Raw genomic sequence first — 27288 nt, 5'->3', positions numbered from 1 at the left:
CGAGTGGACACATGTGAATGGGTCTCCCAATCTAGGCCAGTGGGTCTCAATCTTAGCTGCGCATTTGAATCATCTGGAAAGCTTTGGAAACTCCTTACACCCAAGCCCCTCCCCAGACCAAGTCAATCAGATACTCTTTAGAAGAAGAATCTAGGCATCAGTCTTTCTGCAGGTTTTCCAGATGATTCTAACATGCGCTTGATGGCGAAAACCACTGCAGTCTAGGAGAGGTCTGTGGAAGGAGAAAAAGAAGTAATTTGAAGATAGAAAACCGGAGAGTGTACAAGGGGCTCTGAGGGTCTCAGACCTGGCTGCAGGAGTTTTTATTTTAATGAGTCAGGGGGCAGGGTGGGGAAAATGTTCACTGGGAAACTGTTGAGCATATACAAATGTAGAGAGAATGAACACCCACGTGACCAAAGTTAAACACTTTTTTAAAATGTTGCCATATTTGTTCTGTTTCTCGTGAGGAGGGTGCTGGGTGAGGGCTGACATGTCTCCCTCAGGTTCTTCAATGGGGCTGTTACTTTTTAAAAGCTGCCCCTGGTGACTCTAAGGTGTAGCCAGTGTTGATAATCCCCCACCTTGTGAAACCTCCCAAAGAGAAGAAAACCCAAGGAGTGAGAGTAGAAGGAAGAAAAGCCAAGCACAACTCTGAGACCTTGCAACCAGCAACCAATGGGCAGAGCCCACCCCCCGTGGGCGGCACTGACCAAAGGGCCTGAGGACAAGCAAAAGGAGAGACAGTCTGCTTTGGGCAGCAGTGGTGGGAGAAGGCTTCATGGGGAAGTAGGATTTGGGGCTGGGCTGTAAAGAATCCGGACAATTTAGATCAGCAGAGGGAAGGAGAGGAAGAGTTTCCTGTCCAAAAGGAAGCTGGTAGTTAGGGTTGGTTCAAGCCTCCCACTGTTCCTCCCATCATAGTCATAGGAGTCACAGCCAAGATTCCCTTCCCCTGGTCCTGCTGAGTTAACTCAGGGAGGCTCACCAGGCTCCACGCCCTCAGCCTCCAACCCCATCTTTCCTCCTTTCCTGTGCAGATTCTTCCCTTTGGATACGTTTCTCTACCTTCTTCTAGGCTGGCGGTTCTCAAAGTGGGGTCCAGGAACCAGCAGCATCCACATCACCTGGGAGCTTGCACCTTCCCGGGCTCCAGCCTCCACCTGCTGCGTCAGACACACTGCGGGTGGGTCCAGCCCTCTGTTTTGAGAAGCCCTCCAGGGGATCCGGTTGCACACTCAGGTTTGAGGAGCCACGTCCTGGGGGCTTCCAGCCATGTCTGCTCCCCTTCCAGGGTTGTTCTCTCTGGAGACGTGCCCACAGAGGGCTGGACTCACCCTAGGGAGACGTAAGGAAGAACGCTGTGAAATTAGACTGGGGCAAGATTATGGGGCATTTGGACTTGAAACTAAAGTAGAAAGGAGCCCTGAAGACTGTTGACCAGGGGAGGGAAAGCACTCGAACGGTGCTGGAGACCACGTGACAGCATATTGAGAATGCCAGTGGCCCCCAGCCCCACCCCGCTAAATCAGAGGCAGAATTGGTTGTGAATGAGCAAGCTCTGAGGAAGAGGTTTCATAATGTTCATATGAAATCATGGCCCCAAAATGATTTAGTAAGCATTGCTATAGAGAGGAAATTACTTCATTGCTTGCTAAAAATGTTAAAAATGTGTATTCTTGGGCTTTACCCCCTGGACCTATGAATCAGAATCCCTGGAGTTGGCACCCAAGAATCTTTATTTAAAAGAAGTTGATACTGGTTGATTCTGATGCATTCTAAGTTTCATGAACTGCTTGAGGCTTTAAAGTCAAAAGCCAATAGTTCTAGGAAAGCTAAATTAGTAGTGAGCTTGAGCCATTAAAGCACGGTGCTAATGCACACACAGCCTTACAATGCCCACAGTGCCACAGGACTGGGCCCAAGAGCCAGAGCAAAGCCTTTTCTGGGCTTTTCAGGGATCATTGAAAGCTATATTCTGTGTGTATTACCAAATGGATGGCAAAAAAAAAAAAAAAAAAAAAAAAAAAGATCTGAAATGAGGTTCATCCTCAAGCTCTGATGGTCCAACTCAACTTCCAGAGCTGGATAAAGAATAGGTTAACATGTTTTTCTGGACATGGACATAAGAAGGACAGAAGGAAAACTCTTGACCACATGGACCTGCCAAAGGTTCACCCCTCCCTGGAGTCAGGCCAGTCGTGTCCCTGAAGAGAATTTTCTGCTCCTCCTGCCTCTTACAGTGTGCTTGGCAGAGTTTGCCAGAAATCCACCGATTGCATATTTTGAATAACAGATTTTGAAATATGTAGTCCTTAAACAGTAAACCACATGAGATCAAATTCATGGAAATACACTCGAATGTAAAGAGTGGTTTTTTTCCCAGGCAGTGGAAAATACAACTGAAGGACCCGTTCTGGTGGATTAAGAGAGAGCGTGTGCTCGAGTCCGGCCCTCGTTAGCTCTGTGATGTCGGGCAAGCTGTTCAAGCTCTCTGGGTTTCCACTCATCTGGCAGTTAGGAACAATCCTCACCTACATTCATGAGAACGACTTGAAAGTGTTAATATTAAAAAAAAAAAAAAAAAAACAGACGCATAGCAAGCACTCTCTAAATGTTAACAAGAACAGAATATGGTGCACATATATTTCTCTGGATTCCATACTCTTTGAATCTTCCCCCGTGAGGACCTATTGCTTTTATAATTAGGGAGAATGATAAACTACAGTGTGTCTTGCTTTGCTGTTGTTGTTGGTTTTTTTTTTTTTTTTTTTTTACTTTCAGGGAAGGAGCCATAAAGAGGGAAAAGATAGTAAAACAAACAGATGCCGTCACCGTCAGGGGAGTCTGTTTTTATTTGGAGTGGAGACAACGTGTGACCTCTGGGGTATCCTAGTCTAAGCGCAGTCTGTAAGAAGAGTAACGTGAGGAAGGATGAGTTCTGTACTGGTATCTGCCCTGCCCTGGCTCTGCAAACTTAGAACCCAAAATAGGGGGGTTAGGTCACAGTGTTTCCTGCTTGCCCGCCCCTCTCTCAGGCATCTTCTCTTCCATCAGGTGCAAAGCCTGGATCTCCAGCATCAAATTAAAGAAATAGAACAAACCCATCCCAGGGCTTCTTTAAATATTCAGATAAACCCATGTGCCCCTATCAGTTAAATTAAGCTTTCCTAAGAAAAAGTAAGTCAATTAGTTCAAAATGTGGGTTAGTGCTTCTGGGTATTTAAAAGGGGATTTTTTTTTTTTCTCCCTTTTTTTAGTTCATTTAGAAACAGCCAGGGGGCAGGTACATACCCACTCCTCAGCACATCCTGTGAATTGCCAGGACATACCTAGATACTAATTTCTGATATCTAGAGCTTCAAAATCTGGTCCTTAAACTTTCTCAGACTCGTGAAGATATTGCAATATGGGCTTTAAAATTATCTCACTTGCCCTTTTTTTGGTTGATATACTTTATCTCCAACATCATTACGGGTATTTGTCGAAGGGTGCTTGACATTGCTATAGAACATGAGAAGACGTGATTCTACCCTAATCGATTGTCTCCTTCTTTCATTCAATACATACTTACTCTCTAAATGTTTGTGAACAAAGATCAGTGTCCAAGACATTATGAAATGTAGTTCTAGAGCACACTTTTACAATGTATACGGCAAATCTCATTTGTCCAGGTGGTCCAGATGCAATAAGCCAAACTTTACCTAAACACAATAAAATTAGATATTTCTTAAGAAGATGAATGCTAGAAGCGATTTCTGGGTCAGAAACATTTTTGTGGCTTGGCTTTTGAGAGGTTGCCTACTTGCTTTCTTAAAAGGTTATCTTAATTGATATTGACATAAAAATATATCAGAATAACATTTTCAGACCAACATTTGGCGATAAGGTGGTGTTTCACTTTTTTGTTGTTTGCTTTGTTTTGCTTTACTAATTTAATAGGCTATTTTTTTTTTTGACATGTAGCAAGTAGTTTCAGGAATATTTTGTGTTCTGAGACAATTGTAAATAGCTCTTCCATTATTTAAAATAATATGCATTTAGTTACATGACATTAACACATATCTTTATCTCCTTTTCCACCATAATTAGTATTGTAACGGCATTGAAATAAATGCTATTTAATAATAGGACTAACATCCATTTTAATCCTATAAAATATATATGACTAGAAGATAAAGAAATGACTATCATTACTAATTTTATGTTTGATTTAACTTTGACAGCCTTTACATTTGATTTCTTTATTAGCCAAGAGGAGTTTCATTTTCAGAACATTATACCAAAGAGAAATAGCACACTCTTAAGCTCTATAAAAAACCCCACGATTTTCTTATGGAAAGCTACACTTCCCTCGTACATTACCTGTTTTAAAAACAGGCTAAGAAACTGGTAGATGATTATTAGGTGGAAAGATCAAGAATTATAGTTACCAGGTGGCAATTAGAAACTAAAAATTCTACACCTGCCAATCACTGTGGTAAATTCACTCTGACTTGTTTTTTAACAAAACATCAAAGATAAAAACAGGTAAAGCACTCTTTGCCCCGGGAGATTTATGCAGGCCAGCCCAGGGTTTCAATAGAAAACCCCTAACTGATGTGGTTGGGTGTATGGGCATTCCTTTTGCCTCTTCATTGTCATTTCTTCTAAGACACAAATGGGTCTATACTGCCCAGGAAAACAGTGCCAGTGTTTTAGGTGCCAAGTGATAAAGGTGACACTTCCCTGGGCTTTTTCTGCTGTGCTCACAGTCCAAGGCCTTGGCTTACTTCTACTCTGGCTTTCCCAGACTCCCAATCAAATAACACGCAGAAGTGTTTTAATGGTAGGAAACTGTTCCCTTGAAGATCTTGATTGTTATTTTTTTCATTTTTTGGTTCCTAGAAGCTGAATGTGACAAGCTGCTTAAGCATGGGGTACAAAGCCACACTTTTCTGCCCTACGGAGGCCCAGGAGACCTTGGACAAGTGGCTTAACCTTCGTGAGCCTCTCTGGCCTTGATTTTCCTATTATAATCAAGGCTGGAAAATATTAGAGCCTTAATAACTAAGAGCTAACAGTTGAATGTTTACTGATGTACCAGACACTGTATCATGTTCTTTACTCATATTAACCCATTTAATTCTCACTATAATCTTATGTGGTAGGGGCTATTAATATTATCATCCAGATAATAAAATAATAAAGGTGGCCAGTAAGGTCAAATTAGGATTCAAACCCAAAGATGCAATTTTTAAACCACTCTGCTCAGTGACCTTTTGTGGCGGTTAGCTTTCTCCCTACACATGCATCTTTGTATGCGCATTGAGTGTCTACTATGTCCCAGCCACTCTGTTAAGATATGCTAAGGAACAGTATTAGAAATGAACCACAGATGCAGTAATAAATAAGATGCAGTTTCTGTTCCTACAGAGTTTTCTTTTCTTCCACCTCGTAGAGTTAGATTACATGGATTCCGTTTTCATCTGAGTTCCAAAAAACAGGACTCAAGATGATCTTCAGTTAAATTCAACAGAATTTAGTAGTAAAACTCTGAAACAAAGTCAAAATAGCTTCAATTTGAATTCATATTTAACCTCCAAAGTACTTTGTGAATCTTTTAGTAATCAGATCAGGAAAGCATGACTTAAAAGTGATGAACTCAAAATAGTGATGAACTAAAAAGTGTCTTAGATGAAGAACTAAATGCTTTTTCTGGCCCTTGCCCCCCAAAAGTCCACAACATTTCTTAAATTTATCCATTTACATCCTCCCCAACTCCCTTCCCTTAATACTTAGACCCCTCCAGTTCCTGTCCCTCACTCCTGCAGTTACTTCCTATAATGTGTTCCACTGGAGAGTGAATTAATGGCAGGGAAATGTTAAACCAAAGCGGTGATTACATTCATTTTGACTTGTAAACATTATTGCAAATAGTAATGTTGCCTTGTAGTTATTTTTTGTCCTGATTTTTAATATAGAAATTCAGATCCATGGTATTTCAAATTTTTCTCCAAAATGTTTCTTCCTAAATATAGGGGTTAACTAAACACAGATCCTGTTCATTCATTCACTGAAGGTAAACAACTGGAGCGTTCTCTGTGTCCCAGGCACCAGCATAAACTACAAAGGTATATAGGTTTAGGAGAAGAAACAGATAAAAAGCAACTACATCAATTATATAACAGATGAGGTCAGAAGACTTCAAGCAAAGAGAAGGAAGAGCTGAATATGTTTGTTTATGAAGTAATCTTTCTTACAGTGTGAACCGGTTGGGAGTAAGTAAGTGGGCTATAAAATGAGGAGGGAACATTTGGAGTTTTTCCTTCCAAAATAACCATGCCACTACTTTCAACTAATCTAAGAAGTGGAGAAGCACAAATATATAGATGGTACTTTGTAATGATAATGAAAGAGACAAAAATGTGGCGCATCTTGTTGAAGTTGTAAACCTCTTAGGATAGCTTATAGTAAAGAGTTCTGACAGTTAAATAATTGCAGTAAATGTTCTGTACAGTACTGGAATCGTTTTTATATAAAGAAGCTGTGTGTTTTATACGTGCAGAAGCTATTCCGCACAGGAAATAACTGTCCTTAGGAAGGATTGAGGGGCAGCTGTCAGTTTCAAGTGGTGAGCTAGCTAGATGGACATCATGAAAGGGCAAAATCAAAGTGGTGAAATCAGGGCTGGGCTGATAGGCAGAAGATAACCAATATTGCCTCTCTACCAAAATAGTAAGAAAGCTTTTTTGATTCCCTCAATTTGGAATTGAGTGTGTGGAACCACAGGATGTTTTTAAGGAATCATTTATTAAAGCTGGAATTGAACTCCTTTATGAACTCAGCTGTAATTCTGTGTTATTGGGTTTTAAAAATTAAGCAACATTTATGGGGGTTGGGGGGCGAGGTGGGGACAGGTTTATAACTGCTTGGTTTTTCTGGGTGTTCTTCCTGGGAAATGCTGTGGGTACTAACCTGAAGAGGTCTTTTCCAGTATTTGATGAAGTATCATTATGGACAAAGAATTCTGGTAGCGTTTCAGGAGCTGGTGCCACGAAGCTGATTCACAGTCGCCCAATAATCAGGCCGAGGCGTACTTTCTAAGGTGCGTTTTTTCATTTCTAATGTTAGCCGGGGTCCTGCCCGTTGTTTGCAAACTATCCAGGCAGCATCTGAAGCTGCTGTTTTTCCAAGTCCGTTAAAAAGTTATTTGTGCTTGGGGTTTTTTGGTTCTGCTATTCTCCACCCCGCCGCCTGGCTTTTGCCAGTAGAGACCTGCCCTGGGGGGGATTTTGTCCTGGGAGCACAGAACTATTTTCTTTTCTGGAAATAAGTTGACGTCAACTGGGAGCTGTTTTTGGTTGCTTTGTTTCCCGGAGCGTCCAACCCAGCACACCGCCTTCGGCAAATTGCGAGCAATTCAAAGCAGCTCGCCCAGCAGGGAGGGGAGCCAAGGAGGGGGAATCCGGGGGACCCTCGCCGCCCGCAGAAGTGGGGAGCCCTGGGGGGCGGGTCCGTTTTTGGACCGGAGCGTGGGCACGAGTACCCAGGCCCAGCCGGGAGCACAGTCCGGGGCCAACGCGGCCCGTCGGTTCACCGCGTTCACGGTGAGGGCCGCTGGGGAGCAGCCCCTGGCAGGTAACTTGCCGGGCGCCCATCTGAATTCTCAGCACCGCTGAAATTCCCCGCCGGAGCCTTCTGGCGGCCCGAAATCCTAGGAGCATCCTAGAACAAAGGGCCAGCCCTCCGGAAGTAGTCGGTGCAACTGGTGTGTGTCAGGTCGTGTGCGCGGGTCCGCGTATACAACTAATTTAGCTGCCTACTGCCCTGGGTTCCTTTCTACACATTTCCGGGGGGCAATGCATTTTGAACAAAGCCGAGCGCATCTCTGGGACTATTTCCGAGGAGTGCCACCTCCAAATTCCTTGCCTCCTGAGACGGTTCTTTTCGGAGGGCAGGGCGGATGAGAGCGTGTGCGTGTGCGTGTGCGTGTGCGTGTTTCCCGGCGGAGCAGGAGGGGCCCGCGAGGCAGGGACTTGCTCTAACTTGTTCACACCTGGCGCCGTTTCCCCGAAGCTCTTCGGCGTCCGGGGCCGAGGAGCCACTTGGAGGGCGAGAACTGATAGCTGGAAGAGACACTGTCAACTCCCACTTAGACGCCCACACAGCCCAGAGACCTAGTCTTCCTTCCTTTTTTCTTTTAATTACAAATTGGCAGATGAGTTACTTTTGATGTGCAAAATTATAAACTGCCCTAATAGCAAAGACAGAAGGCCCAGGGAGGGAATGGGAGAGGAAGGACATTTGACAAGATTCTCACTGCCGAAATGCTGAGAATTCGGACTCGGAGACCAATCCGAGGACCCATTCGAGGAGCTGGCGAGGCTGCCTCACAGTTGGGCCAGCCAGGGCCGGGGGCGCTTTGCTGGTACCTGACTCCGCGGGTTCCCCTCGTCCCTGGGATTTGGAGTTGGCTGGCGCGCCAGGGGGACACTCGGGCTGCCCGAGGAGGAGAAAGTTAGAATGCAGTGCGAGCTCCGGAGGTGGCTGGGATTGTGCCTCCAAATAAATCAGCTGAGGTCTCCTGCGGCTCTGGGGGCGCTGCCCCTGGGCCAGGAGACCTGGGGGCGGTGACGCGAGGACGTGCCGGGAGCCTGGGCGCGCCGGGGGCGGGCGTATAGCTGGAAGTGGGACAGTGTCTCCGATGGGAAAGCGGGACCCGGCGAGCTCTTTGGCCGCCTTTCCAGTTTCGGAGGTGCCCGCCCCCGCGCGCCGAAGGCAGCGCAGCCCTGAGGGCGAACGAATGGCGGTTGGCAAACTTGGAACGAGAGAGCGCTCAGGATCCGAACTGCCGGAATTGTGGCGGCGGCGGGGGCGGCCGAGACCCAAGTTCACTTTCTTGTCCCGTCCGCCCGACGGGTCTTAGGGACCCACATAACTCTAGCGCCAACCAAGTGGAGCGCCTCGCCGGAGGGAGTTGTGTCAGTTTACTCGGAGGCAGGAGGGCGGTGGCCTGGGCGGGTGGGGAGGGGTCCCTAGGGTCCCGAGTACCTCTCGCCGCGTCTCCCCTCCCACCCGCCCCTCCCAGTGTTTCTTCCTTGCTCCTTCCCCAGGCTGGCTGGACCGGCGCGGACTTGCCCCAGACCTACGGGGAGCGCCCCAGGTCTTTAATGACAGCTTAAAAGTGGCTGTTGGAAAAGTCGAAAGGGATGAGGCTGACGTGGGGCGTGTTTCGCTACTTTGCAAGAGTCGGAAAGGGAGCTGGGAGCCTTGCGGCTGGCCCCAGGCCCCCGCGCCTCGCCCCCAGCAAGTAGGTGGGGGAGTCGCCGCCGCCGCCAGCCCCATCCCGCTCCCAAGCCTCGCCCGCTGCGCCCTGGCCGCGGGCGCAGAGAGGGTGCGGGGCCTCGTCGTGCCTCCTCCACCCTGCTCATTAACCTGCCTGCTCCGCTCCGCTCCGGGCAGCCCCAGACACCGGCTTCTCGAAGCAGCATCCGCGGCCCGCCCGGCGCAGCCGCCTCCCCGAACCCCCGGCTTCGGGGGGCAATGAAGGGGCGGTGGAAGGGGCACTGCTCCTCGGGCATTACTTAGAGAAGCGAGACCGCCCCGCCCTCCCGCCGGCCCTCCCTCTCTCCCGCCCGGGCCCGCGCGCCACTCTGCCAGAGGGTAAGTTGGGAGTGTTTCACCCTACCGACAGCTCTCCCTCCCCTTTCTTTTTTTTTTCCCCCCTTCAAAGTTTTCTTCGGAGTGGGGAGAGGGGTGGAGGAGGAAGAGGGTCCATCCAGCCTCGGTCCTTAAGCTCTCCCGATCTAACTTACCCCCGCCTCCCTACCCCTCTATCCCCTGCGCGCCGCTGCCCCTCCGGAGCAGCGCTCCGAACTGACAATTGGAGCGCGGCTCCTTTAAGAGCCCGGCTTTGCCTCCCGGTAGCTGAAGGTCATTAAACACAAAAGCTCTCAGCGCTGCGGTCCAATATAGCGCATGCGCCCTGCCTGAGGACTGGCAGAGAGACGGCAATATGGCGAGAATGCCTGGCAGCGGGGACTGTAACACCAGCGCGGGCGGCAGCGCCAGCGCCGCCGCCGCCGCCGAGAACAATGGGGAGCGGGGCGAGGGCGAGCGCGGTGCTGGGGGCCGCGGTCGCCGCCACGGCCGCCCGCACTACTGCAGCGCGGGCGAGGAGGAGGAGGAAGAGGAGGAGGAGGACGAGATCCAAGAGGTGCAGATAACGGGGGACGAGGAGGAGGAGGACGGAGGTGGGGGGCTGGAGGAGGAGGAGGAAGAGGAGGAGGAAGAGATGGGGCTGGACTGGGACGAGCCCCTGGAGCCCGAGGACTCGGCCGGGGAGGAGCTGGAGCCCGAGCCGGTCCATATGATCAATATGGACCAGAGCGCCGCGCTGGAGCCCGAGGCACCGCCGCGACTGCTGGCGCCCCGGGCCCGCGGCGGGCCGCCCGGGGACGGCGCGGAGCTGGACCCCGACGTGCTGCAGCGCCCCGAGCGGGCTCGGCTGAGCGAGAACACCCGGCTGGCCACCCGCTACGCCGTGCGCATCTTCCGGGAGTACCTGAGCGAGAAGGCGCAGAGCCCGGACTTCGAGACCATGGACAAGGGGGCGCTGTGCCGCGTGCTGCGCTCCTTCTACGCCGAGGCCCGCTCCAAGAGCGGCCAGCTCTATAGCAAGTCGTCGCTCATCAGCATCCGCAGCTCCCTCAACCGCTACCTCAACGAGCCCCCGTACTGCCGCACGCTCGACCTCACCAAGGACCCCGAGCTGCGCAGCGCCAACCTGACGCTGGCCGCGGTCATCCGCAAGCTCGAGGAGCAGGGCGCCGGGCCCGTGGTGCAAAAGCAAGCCATCACGCGCGCCGACCTGCGCAAGCTCTACACCTCCAGCGTCTTCAGCACCAACACGCCCTTCGGGCTGCTCAACAAGGTCTGGTTCGAGACGTGCATGTACTTCTGCACGCGCGGCCGCGAGAACCAGCGCGAGCTGGAGGAGGACTCCTTCGGGCTAGCCATGGACGAGGACGGTCGCAAGTTCGTCTACTTTAAGTCCCTCGGGCCCTACCACAAGTCGCGCTCGTCGTCGTGGAGCAAGAAACGCGCCGAGAGCAGCGACGAGGAGAACTTGCCCCGCATGTACGAGACGGGCACCGAGTTCTGCCCGTACGCCAGCTTCGTCAAGTACCTGTCGAAGCGCAACCCCCTCTGCAAGGCGTTCTTCCAGAGGCCCCGGGACCACTGCAGCGAGGGCGATGTGACCTGGTATGAGAACAAAGCCATCGGCAAGAACTTGCTGGGCACCAGGATGCAGATGCTCTCCAAGGCGGCCAAACTCTCCAAGACCTACACCAACCACTGCATCGGCGCCGTCTCCATCGCCACGCTCAACAGCATCGCGGGCATCGGCACCAAACTGGGCTCTCCCGCCCCGCAGAGCTGCTACGCCGAGGCTCTAAACGGGGCGGCTCGCCACCACTCCCACCACCCCCCCACCCATCCCTCCCACCACCACCGCCCCCAGCCGCCCTCGCTGGGGAACACCTATATTCTCCCCAGAGACAGCCAGGTCGGGCCCGACGTGAAATCCGAGGCTGCGCCCAAGCGCTCCCTGTACGAGTCCGTGTTCGGGTCGGGGGAAATCTGCGGCCCCTCTTCCCCCAAAAGACTTTGTATCCGCCCCTCGGAGCCTGTGGATGCGGTGGTGGTGGTTTCCGTGAAACACGACCCCCTGCCTCTTCTTCCAGAAGCCAATGGGCACAGAAGCACCAATTCTCCCACAATAGTTTCACCTGCTATTGTTTCCCCCACCCAGGTAACCAAACCAAACTCTATGCATGAAATGTTTCTCTGGTACCACTTGGAGACTAACTTGTGCTAACGCAGGTCCGGGTTGGGGGGAAGTTTTTCAAAGTCGCAAATATACTGAATCGGATTTCATTTCACCCTTAGAAGCTTAACTCTTGATGCTTTTCAGGAAAGTTTCCACCTAACCTAAAAGCTGTGAGAGGGCTAGGTTCTAACAATGACTGCTGCGCTGAAAACTTCAAAGTTCCCAGAACAAAAGGGTCAGCTCGACCCTCACAGCCCCTCTTCCACTGAATGCCTGAGTTTATCAGGCAGAGTGAGGAACGCTGTGCATGTAAGTGAAGCAGTTACTTAAAATATATTTGAGTAAAGTAACCACTAAAATACTCTATTACATATTCAGCCTAATTTATGAAGGTAGAAAAACAGTTATAAATTATTAAAAAGAAAACATGCCAATCCCATTTCCTGTAAGGGGGCGGGTTCTGGAGAGACTGACAGTTGAGTACCACTTTAAACTGTAAGATGTAGTTGAATTTAAAGTGACGTTTGGGACGCATTTTCCATAAAGTAAAAGTCACTTGTTAAAGTTATGGAAAGGCAGAACCTGCATTACCAGCCAGGCTCCCAGCACTGTAGGCACTGAAACATTTTACTGTCCTTCCCTAGCGCCTTGGAGCTCATCAGCTAGGGAGCAAATAAGAGGAGGGAAGTTAGATGGTTAAGATAAACAGCACGGCAGAGTGGAAAGAACACCAAAGTAAGAGTGCCAGCCTGGATGCTGAGCCACTTTGGGCAAATGGGTTCACCTCTCTGGGCCTCAGTAGCCTCATTAGAGACAAGGAAACTGTTTTAATACTATAGTTATTTAATTCTAAGCAGTACCAAATTCTAGGTCGAGATTGGAGGTTCCACTGGATGCTTTTTGTCTTATTCTTTCTGCTAGGGGAATATATTCATGTCATCAAAATTAGATTCATCTTTTGGATACTCTGCTGTTGGAGCCAGAAACCAGAGGTCTTTGGAGACTATGCCCTATTCTTCAGGCAGGAATAGACACTGGAGGTTTTAAAACTTTGCCCTCCCTGCCATCAGGCAGAAGTAGGAATTCCAACTCTAAGTGGGGAGGTGGGTGTGCAGGCCCTTCAAGGAACAGATGTCAGGTACTTATGTGCTTTTTCCGAAGTGGAAATTCCCACTCTGGACAGATTGACCCTTTCAAACGTTTACCAGCCTCAAGGCCAACGGAGAAAGGGGCTGTGCATATACAAGATCCAGAGGATCCGGGTCTTTCTGTACTTGGAGTGTGAGCAATAGTTTCTGACAGACCGGGAGGTGGTTTTAGGGAGTGTGAAGTATGGAGAGAAGAATTTCTCCTCTTTGGAGAATTTGGGTTAGCTCTTTTTTTTTGAAAGCGCAAAAATTAATGTTCACATTCTCCTGATAAAGTAGAAGTTCATAAAATGTCCTGGTTTAGAGTAGCACCTGATTAATTAAGAGTTAAAAGCCTAAAAGAGTTTATTAAAGTACCTATCTGCTTGGAATAATAATGAAATAGTTTGTCCCCCGGCATCTGTCTGCTGGTTTCTTGACACCAGTGGCATATAGAATCATGACTTAAGATCCACCAAAGATGGGGGGCTGGCGAAGCAGTGTTTAGTTGGTTTTATTTTGTTCCAAGGATTGCAGTCATTCTGTCAGTCTTTTATTTTGAGTGAGATAAAACATTTCTATAAACCTTAATACTGATTCTTTTATTCTTGAGTTATTGTCAAGTAGCTCCCAAGTTAAATATAGATCTGAGTGTCCATAGTTTGGTTATGTTACCATGATGCCTCTCAAACAGTATCTTAGCTAAGTCCTTTACAGTTAAAACACTAGGAAAAGTTCTCTTTGCTTTCCCTAATGTTACAGTAAAAAAATTTTTTTATCAGTATTAAGAAGTTTGAGGGAATTCTTTAGTAACTCCTGTAGAACTCACTTTATGAAATCTGAGCATTCTAAGTATGAAACAGATGTTTAGTTTAAGTACAAAGCTGATATTAAACTTTTTCCTTCTGTATTTATTAAAATCAGTGTTGGGGTTCAGGGCATTTCCTGGGGATTAATGACTGGCCGGGGTTACTGGCCGGAGGCATTGCTTTAGGTCGGCAACTCCCCTGGCTGGTCGTTAATCCCCAGGAAGTGCCTCGTGTACTTCAAGCTTCAGTCATTATTACTTAATTATAAACACAGCCTGTCTAAACTTAATACTGACGAGACCTTATCAAGTGGAGTCACACTGAATTCCACTAAGGACCGTGTTATTCTAGGCTTCTTGATAACACAGTCACACCGTGATGCTTGAGTCTTTTCTAACATAGCAGGTTTCTCAAAAAATGAAGAGCCTGTTACTGTAGATGCATTTACTCTTTTTACTTCTTGAGGGCGTTAATAAGTGTATCACTTAAGGGACTAGTTGAAAAATGAATGCACCCAAGGATTAACAAAGATTATGGAACGTGTGATTTTTGTTTTTTCACTCATGTGAAGTGCCTGGCTTTAATTATTTTTGTGGGAGAGGGGGACGGTGCTGGTGGCTATGATGGTTACCTTAACTGGTTCATTCTTTGATTCTCTTGAATGTCTGTGTTCAAAATATGCAGTAGTTTTAGTTCCCTTTTCCCCCAACAAGGCTGTTGTGATATAAGACGAGCCAGTCACTGGTACAACTTCCTAGCTCCCAGGTGGAGGTTCCATGGTGCCTATTTAAAGGTTTAGCAGTCTTAACCCACAGCTGTTCTCTTTGCGTGAAAAGGCAGCATTTTCCTGCCTCAGACAACAGGACTTCAGTCTAGATGGGATGATACAGATTTGTAACTCTAGTCTTTATCATTTACAGAAGACAGGATACTTGTAGGAGTTTAGATTCTAAATATCACTAGTTTTGTTGCTAAAGTTTTTACAGACTGTGCCCCTCTCCTGGCACAAAACAAAAATGTGAAAATCAGCTTCCTAAAACACTCTGAGAAGCATTCGTCAGCTTGTGACAAAGGTGTCTCCGGGTGGATTTACTTGACCCTAACCCAGATTATTGCCAGAAATCCTTTTAAGGAATTCTGTAAGTAGGAGATCTATTAGTGGAAAGATCCTGGGGTTGGTGGTGCAGGTCCAGGGTTTCTGTCTTGTTGACTTCACTAGGGGCCTGTCCTTAGAGTCTCCAAGCTGAAAATTAGGGCACCTTCCCTGTGGGGCGCACCCAGTGGATCATGACATTGCCTTTGAAGAAGCCAGATGCACTGGGAAACCAGTCTTCATTCAAGTGCTGTCATGCGGGAAGGGAGAAGGAATATTCATTGTAGCTACTTACTAGAAAAAACATGCGTTCTATGTACCGTTGAAATAATTGTCGAAGTCTCATTTTGAATTTGGAGACTAGGCGGGAGGGATCCTCTTTTTTTTTTTTTTTTTTCCCTTAAAGATGGAATCAAACCTCTGTAAACACGACAGGAGAGTGTGTTTAACAACTATCTCAATGGTAGGTTATCTGGAGCGATTAGGATCAACAGCCTTGTTTACAGTGGATATTTTCCTCTTTTTTTTCCAGAAGTAGCTCATCACATACAATTGCCTGATTTTTAATATTACTTTGTGGCTACATTCTTTTTTCTGCTGCAGGAATGTTTGCTCTCTTAATGGAAAGTTTAAATTGGTGAAGAAACTAAATGGCATTAACATAAGTCTAGAACTTTTTTCCTTCATTCAGGGAACAATTACTGAGCACCTACTATTTTGGCTTGGGTACCAGGAATCTTTATAAATTAATCCATTTTCCACTTGGCAGGTAGTCTCATTGGCAAGATTTTGACCTCATTAAATATTAAAATGAGACTAAAATAAAGTTGAAAGGGGATGCACTCAATGTTTTGCAACAGTCACTTGGGGAGAAAATCTAATTTTACTCTTGCATGTTAATAGTGCATTGAGCACTCAGGTGTATGGCTTTAAATTGGTATGAACCCACGTATATATCAGCTCACTCTATCAGATCTGATCTGGGGAATAGAAAAAGAAGTGTTTGCTGCTAAGGGAGAAAGTAGAAGCCATTCATCTAAAATGTAAATCTTTGGGTCACCCTGATTTAAAATCTGGCTCCCCTAGCAAACGTCACCTAAAAGGCCACCCTCTTGTCATTGTGGGTAGATTACAAGTAAGATGAGCCCTTCCTTCTGCCGGAACTGCTGGTTGTATGTGAGACCTCATAGGTTTTCACCTTGACTTAGGCCAAAGCTCCACTTTAGCGATTTAATAAAAAGTTCAACGTCAAGTTATCTTTTGGAATCTTAACTGCCCTTTTGAAAGCAAAATTGATGTAGGAGTTGCTGGGTTGAAAACCTTAGGATCAAACATAGACTAGTCACCTAGAACTTTTCTTTCTAGGACCTGTTTTACTTCTCTCGATTGATCATTCACTGTATTATACCAATCAGGATGACTTTTACAAGCCTTCTTTGGAGGACCTAGATTGGGGTGGGGTAGCGGAATTAATTGGTCCAAGAAGGGAGATTGATTGACCTTGATAAACGAAAGTGAAAGAAGACGTAGCTTTAGGATTTGAAACATTGCGCTGATCACCATTTTTATTTAACTCTAGAGGTGTTCTAAAGATGCTGCATTCAGCTCAGCTCTTGTCATTTGAACCCCTTGCCACCTGCTGAGCGCTGCCAGAAGGAGCAGGATTTTGCCCTCAGGGGGGGTTTGCAGAGGGCGGGCAACTCAGTGGGCTTCACAGCTGAAGTGATTCTTCTCTTGATGTGTGACTATCCCGGGGAAATAGACGGTCTTGTAAAGTTTTAGGCCCTTTGGGTTTTCAGATTTGAACAAGTTTCTCTTTGTCTCCTTTTGGGAGAGGACAGTCTCTGAATGGTATCAAGTCTTTATAACAGAGAAAGACCTTCTAGATGGCCTAGAAGTAAATGGGCGTTTAAGCCCTTTGAGATATCTCGCTGCAGCAACGGCTAAGGGCTGAGATGAAACCTGGGCGGGAGGTGGGATCACTGAATGCCACGGCTGTAAACTAGACCACGGACCACGGTGTGTCATCCCCGCGGACGGCAGGAGGCCCAGCCTCATTAGACGTGTTTCAGGTTTTCAGGAATCCTCTGTGTCTTTCTGTCCAGCACCTTCTTTACAGTTAGATTTTCTTCCTTTCAGCTTATACTTTGACAGTCTGATGGAACCTTTTCTTTTTCCCTAAAATAGATGCATTTCTATCTGACAGCAAGCTTTCCTTAGTGACTGGTTTTTGTTTTGTTTTTTTTAAGGTTATTCATATCATATCCTGAATTTTGTCCCAGTCTTGGGTAACAGAATTTTCAAAACTAATGGAAGTAGGAAACACCTGATAGAATCATAAGGCCAGAGCGTCTGAGCTTTAATTGGAGTTTTCACCACAGCAGTTCCCTCTCGGGCTGCTTTGCAAACCCTGGTGGGAACTTCCTTTTTCTGAGATTTGTGATTTGTGTTTAGCAATTGGAAACAGTTCAGCTCCTGCTGGCTCTCCAGGCAGTGAGTTTGGTTGTTTTTAATACTGTGGGGGGCCGGGGGGGTGATGGCACAGGGAAGTCCCAAAGGTGTGAAGGAGCAGGGGAGGGTGGTGAGGGTCTCCTACGTCAAGTCCATTTATGGGACCTGGAGGGGAGCATGGGACACACGCTGGAGCCCCTCAGCACTTCCCTAGTCACCAGCTATTCTTGGCCTCATGCCCCCTCAGCCCCATCTCCACCCGAATGTAGACATTTGGAAGTCATCTCTGTAATGCAAGCCTTTCCTGGGAGCACGTAGACTCTTTCACACCCCGAATTGCTGCTTTCCGCTTTCCGCTGATCACCTGGCAGTGAACCTCAGCAGATGGGCATTTTGGCCTGGTCTGTGAGGAAGGAGGCAAGCTTGTGTTACCTGCAAAGGGCTGACAGATTTAAGAGAGCATTAGGTTGTAGGCTTCTGGGAGAAAAGGAGAGGAATTCGGAAAGGAATGCTGAAGGATGTCAGAGATAAATGTTGCTTCCTTTGTGAGTAATTCGGTTACCGAATGTCAAGACTAGTTTGGACGCTTGTAATTCTCAGTTTCTAGTTTCACTCTGGGTCCCCAGTCCAGGTTAACGTCCCCGGTTCAGTCCAGGGTCTCTCCACTCAATCCCCATCCTTCCTCTCTTAACACGAGACAAAGGGAACTATTGTTTATAGCATGGGGTCCCCTTTGGGCTTGGATTAGTTCTGATACCTAAACCTGCTGTGGTTTTTGCTGTGTCGTTTTTAAGGAACTTATGCTCACCATCCTGACTTCCTCACTGTTCTGGGTCAGCGAGTGGACGATTGGACCGAGTCCAGGCAGGAGTGGAGGGAGGGAACTGGGGGTCAGGGGCTGTTGTTTCACTGGGCTGCAGTCCAGAGACAAACGTGATTCCCTCCTTGCCGAGTTTGATGTCAACTGTCCCAACCTCTAGCTGACTCTGTGTTAGGAAGCAGGGTGTAATGATGAATAATAATAACCAAGATGAACTGAGGGCTCTGAAGTGGGCCCCCGACCAGCAGCCTCTCCACCCCTTGGGAGCAGAGGTCTACCCAGTCCTTCAAGGAGTCATGGTTATGATTTCCATTCTACAAAGAAGGAATCTCAGGGTAATAGATGTTGACTTAATTTGCTGAAGGTCTAACAACTGGTCAGTGACTCTGCTGGGATTTGAATCGAAGACTGTCTGATTCCAGAGTCTGTGCTTTTTAAATCCATGGTCTGTTGATTCCAAAGTTCTTCACTATTCAAATAAAAGAATCCAGTAGAGAGAAGATGATATAACATTAGACTCATATCACTACCTTATGAGCTTTCCTAGAGCAACTTAAGAAGAGAGAAGTTGGGGGGAGGGTATAGCTCAGTGGTAGAGTGTGTGCTCAACATGCACAAGGTCCTGGGTTCAATCCCCAGTACCTTCATAAAAGAAAGAAAGAAAGAAAGATCTTATTAAAATACAGCAAAAAAAAAAAAAAAAAGGAGGGGGGACACAAAAGAGTATTTCCAGTACTTAACATGCCTCCATTTTGCTGAGTGTGGTCCCAGCCTCTGCTGAATCTGGGGACAGTATCAGCCTCTTTTGAGAAGCCCCATCACATAGAGCAGGTTAAGAGCAGACTCCAGGGCCAAATCACAGCTCTGCCCAGGATCGCTAACCCGTGCTTCAGTTTCCTCCTGCGTCAGATGGCGACAGTGGTCGCACTTAGCCTCTTGGGTCATCAGCATTACTGTTTGAAAAGTTCTTAAAACAGGAGCACTCGATGAGCTTTTGCTCTCGTTTTATTATCTTGGCACAGAAGGTTTTGCAGATGAAGAAACTGGTCAGCTAATCTCGCCGATAAAGCCCAGTCTCAGCCTTCAGTTCTTCTCTTGTAAATATCTTGTCCAAATGCCGTGCTGTGTCTCCTTCTGGGGCGTCTGTTGCCTCGGGCCAGCAGCCGCACCCTCTGGTCTCCTGCTAGGTGGGAAATCGTGGGAGGCCTCTGGCTCTGTGGCTCCCCGCGCCCCCCTCACTGTAGCCCAGACAGCCCATCCAGGTGGCTGCGTTACACCAGAGCAGGTTTTTCTCCCCTCTGCTTTTAAGATTTGCATACACCGTGGCCCTGGCAGGGTTTACCTCCACCCCTTCTTCTAAGTGTGTTCTGCAGACCCTTCCCATTCCCCTCTTTTCAGAGCCTTGCAGATTTTAAGTGCTAGAATAGGAGTAGGAGGTGATGGGTGTAATTGCTGCCCAGACCCCAGAGGATGCAGAGAAGTTGGCTGAGAATGGCATCAGCAGCTTTGCCCAAGAGAGCGAGTTTTATTTGGAATGCTTTGGGATTAAGGGAGCGGTCATAATATCGGGATTCTTAAAACATCGCGAAGGCTTTGGTGGTAATCACTTTTGCAAATTTTAATTTCAGTATCCGAGAAGTAGGGCCTGTATTTGGCTAGATCCTATGTTATACTGTTTGCATTTCCCTTAGGCATACTTGGACTATAATTTTCGAATTCTTGATTTCTGTCTTGGAATCAGAAGTTTTACTCTGAGTTGATGTGTACTAATAAATGCTTGAATAGACTGTGGAATCAGGGTAATGGGTTGGTGTCCTGATGCAGCACCGCTGGCCAGTTAATGAGCTCTTCTGACTTGCTTTTAGTTTGATGGAGTGAGTGCTGTTGTAACATGAAAATGATCGGTAAGGCCGTACAGGGATGTGTTACCTCTAATCTAGGTTGCTCTGCAAATTATCACGGTATTCAGCCACCATGGTCCCTGCAGTATAAGTTTGTGGGTTTTAGAATTATATTAATTTTATAATTAATAATTAATAACTTTTAACTAATAGTTCTATTAATTTCACTAAGCCAGCTCATCTGGAATGTTGGTTTCTATCTTGTGATATTCTTTCAGACAAAACGATATATAAATAGATTTTAGATATTTTCTTTCCATCCTGAACAAATATTTCATTGTTTTTTATTTCAGAAAAAAAAAAAGAGACTGGCAGGCTACTTATTTTTTCAGTGGAAAATATGTTGCTGTAGAAACACACAGACCTAAATAAAATTATAACGAGAGTACTAGAAAACTGATTATGCCGGCTTCATTTTCTTCTCAACGTGGTGTTCATTCACACGTTGAATTTTTATAATTAACGGTAGGATATTCATGTGCTGGTGATTTCACTGTTTTCAGGATTCTTTTTTAAGGAGGAGCAGGTGTGATAAAGCTCCTGGTATGTTTTTCAAGTTGTTGGTTTTTTTTTTTTAACTTATGAAGAGCATCATGGAATCCTAGGTCCTATCCCCAGCATTTAACTATTATCTCAAGCGATATATTTTAGAACCACCTCTTGGGATGTGAGTGATGATCTAAGAAAAGTCAGGGTGAAGGAGACGGCTATACAGAAAAACTCTGGAAACAGGATTCATTTATTGAGCACTTACCATGTGCAAGGGCAGGGATTTGGAGGTAAGGAGTAACTTAGAAATAGTTAAGAGAAGATGCTGGAGACACTCTGGTGGGGCTTCCTAGGGCAGGTCAGGAGGAGGACTGGACGGAGGGGAAGAGGGCCTCGTTCCGTCTCATGACTGTTCACCAGGAACGCCTGGAGAGTGAACAGGGTGTATTACTTTGTGAAAAATGGGACCGAAGTTGGCCAACCAAACCAAAAGACTAAACGTTTAAACCTCAGAAGTGTGTAAGGAGAATGTGAAAACTCAGAGGAAGTAAACTCTCGCCTCGTCAAAATGTAAGCCTTTTCACTGCACTGACGTTGAGCCCTCTTGGGAAAGCCTCAGTGCCCTCCTCTTTTAGATGTCCCAGCACGAAGGGGGCTGCCACATCCCTCTTCCATATCAGCCCCTCTAAGGTTCACCCTGTTGTCAATCCACATGTTGTAAGACTGAGTAATTGTGCAATAACCCAGAGAAATTCAGAACAGATAACTGAGTCCCAGTTTTCCATTTCAGTCCCAGCTCTTCCAGTTGCTAAAGCCTGGCTCCCTTGGTACTGGCATCATTTCGTTCACGTCTCGAGCCTGGGGCCACACTATGAGTAATCGATTACTAAGGTACATGAGAGTAGTGCTTGACAGTTTGCAAAGGGCTTTCTTGTCTGTGATTTCATCCTAAGGGAGCTTTGTAGGGCTCTTCCTAGTGTCAGGGTCTGGGTTAGATAGGAGTGGGGGCACAGATCAGTTCCTTGTCCTTGGAGGCCTGCCAGTCTCAAAGGGGAGGCAGCCAAGTAACCTGAAGGTAAACCCTGACGTGGGCTAAGTCCTGGGGACACTCTCACACACAGCATAAGCCAGCTGAAGGGGGAGGGTGGCAACCCCGATGACACCCATCCTACAGACGAGAAAAACTGACCCGCAGAGAGGTCAGGCAGTTTCGCAAGTTCACCTCGCTCCCGGCGAGCGAAGTGCAAGTCCCAGTTCCAGGTCCCCGTGCAGGCCTCTCATGCCGCGGTACTCTCACGGCGGTGATTTGTAGCTGAAGCCACCAAAGCAGCGCAGTTAAGCATTCGAGAAAGAAGGGATAAAAAGGACACTGAAGCACAAGGGTGTGGGTGGATGTGTCTTAAAAACTAAAAGAGTCTTAGTGAGATGTTCGTGTTTTTGGCATTTCAGGGAAATAAAAGGGAATGTTCTGGGTTAGGATGGACTAGAATGGCCCGGCACACACTCGGTGGCTGACAGCTCTAGCCAGACGGCCTTGGGCTCTTTTCGCACCCTTGGGCGACTCCCGGGAGCCCTTTCCGCCGGCCTTGGGGGCTGGCCCCACGGGGAGCAGCGAGGGTTCTGGCTGTTGAAGCCTCACCCCCCCCCCCACCCTCTCAGGCCTGCAGTCTTTTCCACTTCAGCCAGAGCACTTAATTAAAAGAAAAAGTGAACACACTTCTGATGCAGTTATGACTAGTAAAAAGAACCAATAAAAATGACAATGAAGTGCCTGACAAAGAGAAAATGTTTAATGACACTAAGGCACTTTATGGGGCCAGGGTTTACCTCTTGGCACGGGATGACAGGCCTGCCCACGGAGGCTCTTCCGCGCTGCTGCTCCTCGGCAGGCACCCTGCCCAGCCAGAGCCGGTGAGCCGGGGGGGTTCTGTCATCCTGGGGTCACCTGACTTCTTATTGCGGGAACCTCGCTGGGAAGTGACGGCCACAGACGGGTAGCCCTTTCCATGGTGACAGCAGTTAACACGAGGTTTAAAGGACACTTTGGTGACACAGGAGCCAAAAGCAAACAGGGAAGACACAGTAGCAAAAAAGGAAAGGGGAGGTAAGTCGCTCAGGCATCACCAGTCTTACAGGACGTTTGGAGCAAAACTGACATTCTCCGTCAGTTCTAATGAGACCTACCGAAGGTGAGACCGGGCTAAAGCTAACAGAATATCATGCTCAGGATGGCCTGAGGCGAGTATTTAGCTCCTCTGTTAGGTGGGATAACGGGAATCTGGCTGTTCCTCGATATCCTCGGAGAACTGGTTCCAGGACCCCCGCCGATGCCCAAGTCCCTTCTATAAAACGGTGCAGTCTTTGCCTATAACCTATACACATCCCTCCCGTATACTTTAAATCATCTCTCGATTACTTATAATACCCAGTACAACGTAAGTGCCACCCAGGTAGTTGTACATACAGTATAAATGTTATGTAAGTGGTTGCCTGTCCGTCGCAAATTCAGGTTCTGCCTTTTGGACCTTTCTGGAAATTTTTCCCCAGTATTTTCGATCTGTGGTTGGTTGAGTTTGTGGAGGCAGAACCCAAGGATGCGGGCTGACTGTACTCCTGTGGTGAGGGGTACAAGCCCATAGTAAGTGCTCAATAACTGATAACTTCAAAGACATTCCAGTTACTTAGCGATTATTGACAGGCTAGAGGAGAAGCAGAGGGTTGTATACCATTTCCAGCTGATCCTCAGCATTCTCTTCTAGAGCTCAGACACGGGATCCCAAAAACAAAAAAATCACAAAATATTTATAAACGCAGGTGAAAGAAAGGAAACATGCAAAGAAACCAGCTAGAGAGGCCACATCTGTGGTAAGAACAGAACAACGATAATCAAAAGGCAAATAATAAAAACTGTCAGGTTTAGAGGAAAATGGATATTAAATTCTGGGTAACCCCTGTTTGAGCCAGTGTGTAACTCACTAAAATATAAAAATAAAATTAAATCCCCAAACTTCTTTTAAAATTGTCAAATTTTATTTATTTATTTATTTACTTATTTATTTATGGCAGTTAGGTTTATTTATTCTTAGAGGAGGTACTGGGGATTGAACCCAGGACCCCATGCATGCTAAGTGTGTGCTAAATCCTCTAGTTTTTATTCTCTCCTCCTTTATACCATGAACAGGATAATTTAAATACACAACTATGAAATGTTTATAAAGAATTGATTTTGGACTCCCACTAGACCTTAAACAGAAAAAATGGAAATGACTTACAAGTACTGACAATTTAAATCTTCAGTGTTCAATAAAACTATCCATCCCATTAAAAAATACACAATCTGACTTTTCCTAATTATAAGCAACAAATTGATAGAAATGGATCTCTTTTTATTTACAATTTTCATTAGAATGTTGTGATTCCAGTAAAGCATACTCTAAATTTGTCTGTGCAAAAAATATCTTAATCGTATAGAATATGGAGCTAGGGATCTTTTAAACTTTTATCGTTAAAAACAACACGTGACCAGATGATAAATTGCAGGGCTTTTTTTTTTTTCTTTTTAATAGTAGTTTTAAAAACATCCTCATGTCCACTTTACAACCAGAAAAGACCTCATCCAGATACAATAAAGAATATGAAACTTGCTGGCAATGTGTCGCACAGAACAGTGGCACTCTTTGTGTTAAAGTGCTAATTTGAGTGAAATTATGTCATGCCTTTAACTCTCTTTTCCTACGTGGCAAATAAAAGACTTGCTCAACTGACAGAAACCATCAGATATTTCACATTTTAGTCATTTAGTTTGTACCAACACATTTAGAAACGAAGTCAGTAAATACTATCTGCATCATGAAGTATGAGCTGTGATTAGATTCTCGGCCTTCAAAGCATTGCTCGGTACCAGGGCTCCACATCTCATTCCTGAAGAATTCTTCCCCATGATCGATGCAGTAGCTAACATAGGTGTGTCGCACATTACTGTAAATACTCCGCGTACGAGATTCCATCCAATCCTCATAACAGTCTTGTAGCCTGAACAGCCTGCCCGGGGAAGTTTGGTCAGTAAACAGCAAACCCAGGATTGTATCCCAGGTCTCTTGACCATTTATTTAACAGACACTTACTGAGCACCTACCACGTGCTAGACGACCCAGGAGAGAACAAGACGGGAGGTCTCATTTCTCATGGACTTGACATTCAGGTGGGAGAGACAGATGTTAAAACTAAAAAAAAAACTATCGTTAAAATAGACTGAAGTCACTGGGTGGCTACTCCCTCTCCTTCCATCAGGTGGGTCCCACCCCTACAGGAGCGGGCCGCACACACTGACCCCTCGGCCAGCCTCCTCTCAGATGAGGCTCCGCGCGAGCCCGGAGCAGACAGACCTGTGACTGGCCTCGTCCACTCCTCCAGGTAAACGTGCACACTTTTAAATGAGCCTCATCAGACCTAATTTTAGGGGAAGGACGGGTAACCATGGAGAACAGGTGTTAGCATCGTTCCTTTCTTACGCACTCCGGGTGGACAGCACATCTGACTGCCTCAGCTTGTTAGGCAGGGGGAGGAAATGGAGACCCAGAGGATTGGGCAGCAGAGTCTGATCAGGAATTGTGATTCACTGTGAATCAAGTGATCTTGATTCACAGGCTCAGAACGGCTTTCCTGGTCAACAGAGCCCCCTCTCCTCCTTTGCGAGGTGTAACCTTTGTGATGTGATTGCTTCAGACTTTCTTCAGTTGATTCCCATCCTGGAATCATGCCTCCTGTGCCTTCAGAGGACTTTCTCTGGGGGCCATCCTTCCCCACCCTGCCTCACTGAGGGCATCTGTCAGAAAACCTGTGCTTGTCTCCCAACTCCTGGAAAAGAAAGCAGCTGAGGGATCACTCATGGAGTCAAAAGATGATCGCAGCGTGGGTGAGCACTGCTCAGTGCAGGTTTCTGATGCTAGCGGATCGTGGGATTAACGTTTGGGAATGAGATCAGCTGGCATGGCTGCTGGTTACTGCCCTCCGCTCACTGTGTGTCAATCAGGATAACTCACCTAAACCAGTTTACGGGAAGCCCTTCTCCTTGAGACAGACGTTACCGGAATACCTGGTCAGGTGACCTTTAGAAGCCCTTGTGCCCTGAGAACCTATGATTTCATCCTGGCGAAAATGTCTTCAAAGCAGAATTTTACAAGTGAAATGTTTGTAGCTTAGATCACAGCTGAAAGACACGGAGGGAAATGCTGTTTTCGAGCTCTCATTTGTCCTTGATGAGAATTCTGGTGTCGGGTCTGGCCATTTCAAGTTAAACATGCCTTGGTATGCTTTCTAGTGTCTGTTGCCATTTCTGGAAGGGATTTATGTTTTAAGGATGTAGGCTTTTTTTTTTTTAAACAATATTTGACTTAATATGATGTAGAAAGTAATGTTTCTGACTTGACATATTTTCAACCTGTGGTTGAAATTTTCTGATTTGGGGTTATTTTATCTTTTATTTGCTGTGTGCAGAGTAGCCCTTCAAAATCTAATGGCTAAATATTTTTAAGAGTGAGAGTTAATATTTTCATGATTTTTATTCATTCAACCTTTTGCCCAAGGTCCATTCCAGGGATGTTGCTTTTTTTTCCTCACTGCTCTATTCCCAGCGCCTGGCACCGTGGTTGGCACATTTTAGGTGCTCAAAAGTCTTTGTAGAAATGAATAAAAATATTTTGTAATACCATTAAAGGTTAATTTATAATCTTTACCCTCCCAGCCTTAAGGAGAATGGATCTAAATATTTCACTCTCATTTGAAAAAATGAAAACTAATTCTTTAGCTGTGAAGGTTAGAAATAAAAAGCACATAGGATTTAAAAAAAAAAACCCTACGTTTCCTTAATTAAGTATTTGTTGCACACCTACTGTGTGCCTGGCACCATGCCCTGCTCTGAAGGGTCAGGCAAAGAAGACAGTGCCCTGAAGATGAATTCAGGTTCTGTACTGCGTACGTTCCAAATGTAACTTGTTCTCTTCTGTTGAATTCTTAGCCCAGGGATGGCATACACCCAAATAAATCAGCAGCCAGGTTAAAAGTGGTGTTGGAGCTCTCCTAGTAGAGATGTGAATATGGCTGGTGAGCCGTGCCCTCTGGGGATGCAGGTGTGCAGGGCCAAGGTGGACTTGCCCCGAGGTCACCGCAGCTGGACTTCAGCCTCCTCTTCTGTGCATTAGGTCTGGCCCAGTGTCCTTCACCTCTCCACCTCAAGCCTGCTCAGGATTTTCTTTTCATTCTTTTTTCCCTTTACCCAGAGCCCTCATTTCCCCTCTGCCTGCTCAGCCTCCAACCCCATAACAACTAAGAGAAACCTTTTATAGTGGAATCCATTTGATTTCATGGAATCATCCAAGATGTAGTGTTAGCTCAAAGTATAGAGCTGGCAGTGCACAGATGCGGATTTCTTAGGGAGGGAACTCCGACTTTCAAGCGTTGGTGTTATTATTTGGGTTTAGGGAAGAGTTCCTTTTGCTTGTCTGTCTGTCTGTCTGTCTGCGTTGAGCTTTTGTGGCTACTTGGCCTCTTCTCGCTCTCCTGGGTTAATTCTGTCGATATTAGGACACATGCTGTGTTAGGAAGCAGCAGTGACTGGTCGCTAATGCCATTTCTCCTTTATGAGACTGGATCGCGGGCTCCAGACACTTTTTTGTTTGCTCAAAGATACGGAGAATAAAATCCATCCCCTCACCGTTGTTTGACTCCTTCTGGGAACCTAGGTCTGTTCTGGCTTGGCACAACCTCCTTGAGTTACGTTTTCTT

The 27288-nt window shown here is 46.6% G+C and overlaps 1 protein-coding gene and 1 non-coding gene across 7 annotated transcripts in view; both read left to right on the top strand.

Annotated features, from left to right (window-relative positions):
* KCTD1 (potassium channel tetramerization domain containing 1) overlaps positions 1 to 27288 on the top strand; it is a 158202-nt gene that overhangs the window by 65995 nt on the left and 64919 nt on the right. For 2 of the 6 annotated variants that reach the window (XM_074352190.1, XM_074352188.1), the window contains exon 1: positions 9098 to 9645. The exons of 1 other annotated variant lie outside the window; for it this stretch is intronic. Coding sequence is in view for 2 of the 5 variants with exons in the window: in XM_074352187.1 (XP_074208288.1) it covers positions 9998 to 11797 (1800 nt within the window). In the remaining 3 variants the exon portion in view is untranslated. 3 more of the 6 variants (XM_045505923.2, XM_074352187.1, XM_010969037.3) reach the window with 3 other exon arrangements.
* On the top strand, positions 18691 to 18762 carry TRNAV-AAC (transfer RNA valine (anticodon AAC)). The gene has a single exon. It is a non-coding gene; the product is annotated as a tRNA-Val (tRNA).

This window comes from Camelus bactrianus, chromosome 24, assembly GCF_048773025.1.
Source record: "Camelus bactrianus isolate YW-2024 breed Bactrian camel chromosome 24, ASM4877302v1, whole genome shotgun sequence".
Taxonomy (NCBI): Eukaryota; Metazoa; Chordata; class Mammalia; order Artiodactyla; family Camelidae; genus Camelus; species Camelus bactrianus.
This window is presented reverse-complemented; position numbering and strand designations above follow the sequence as displayed.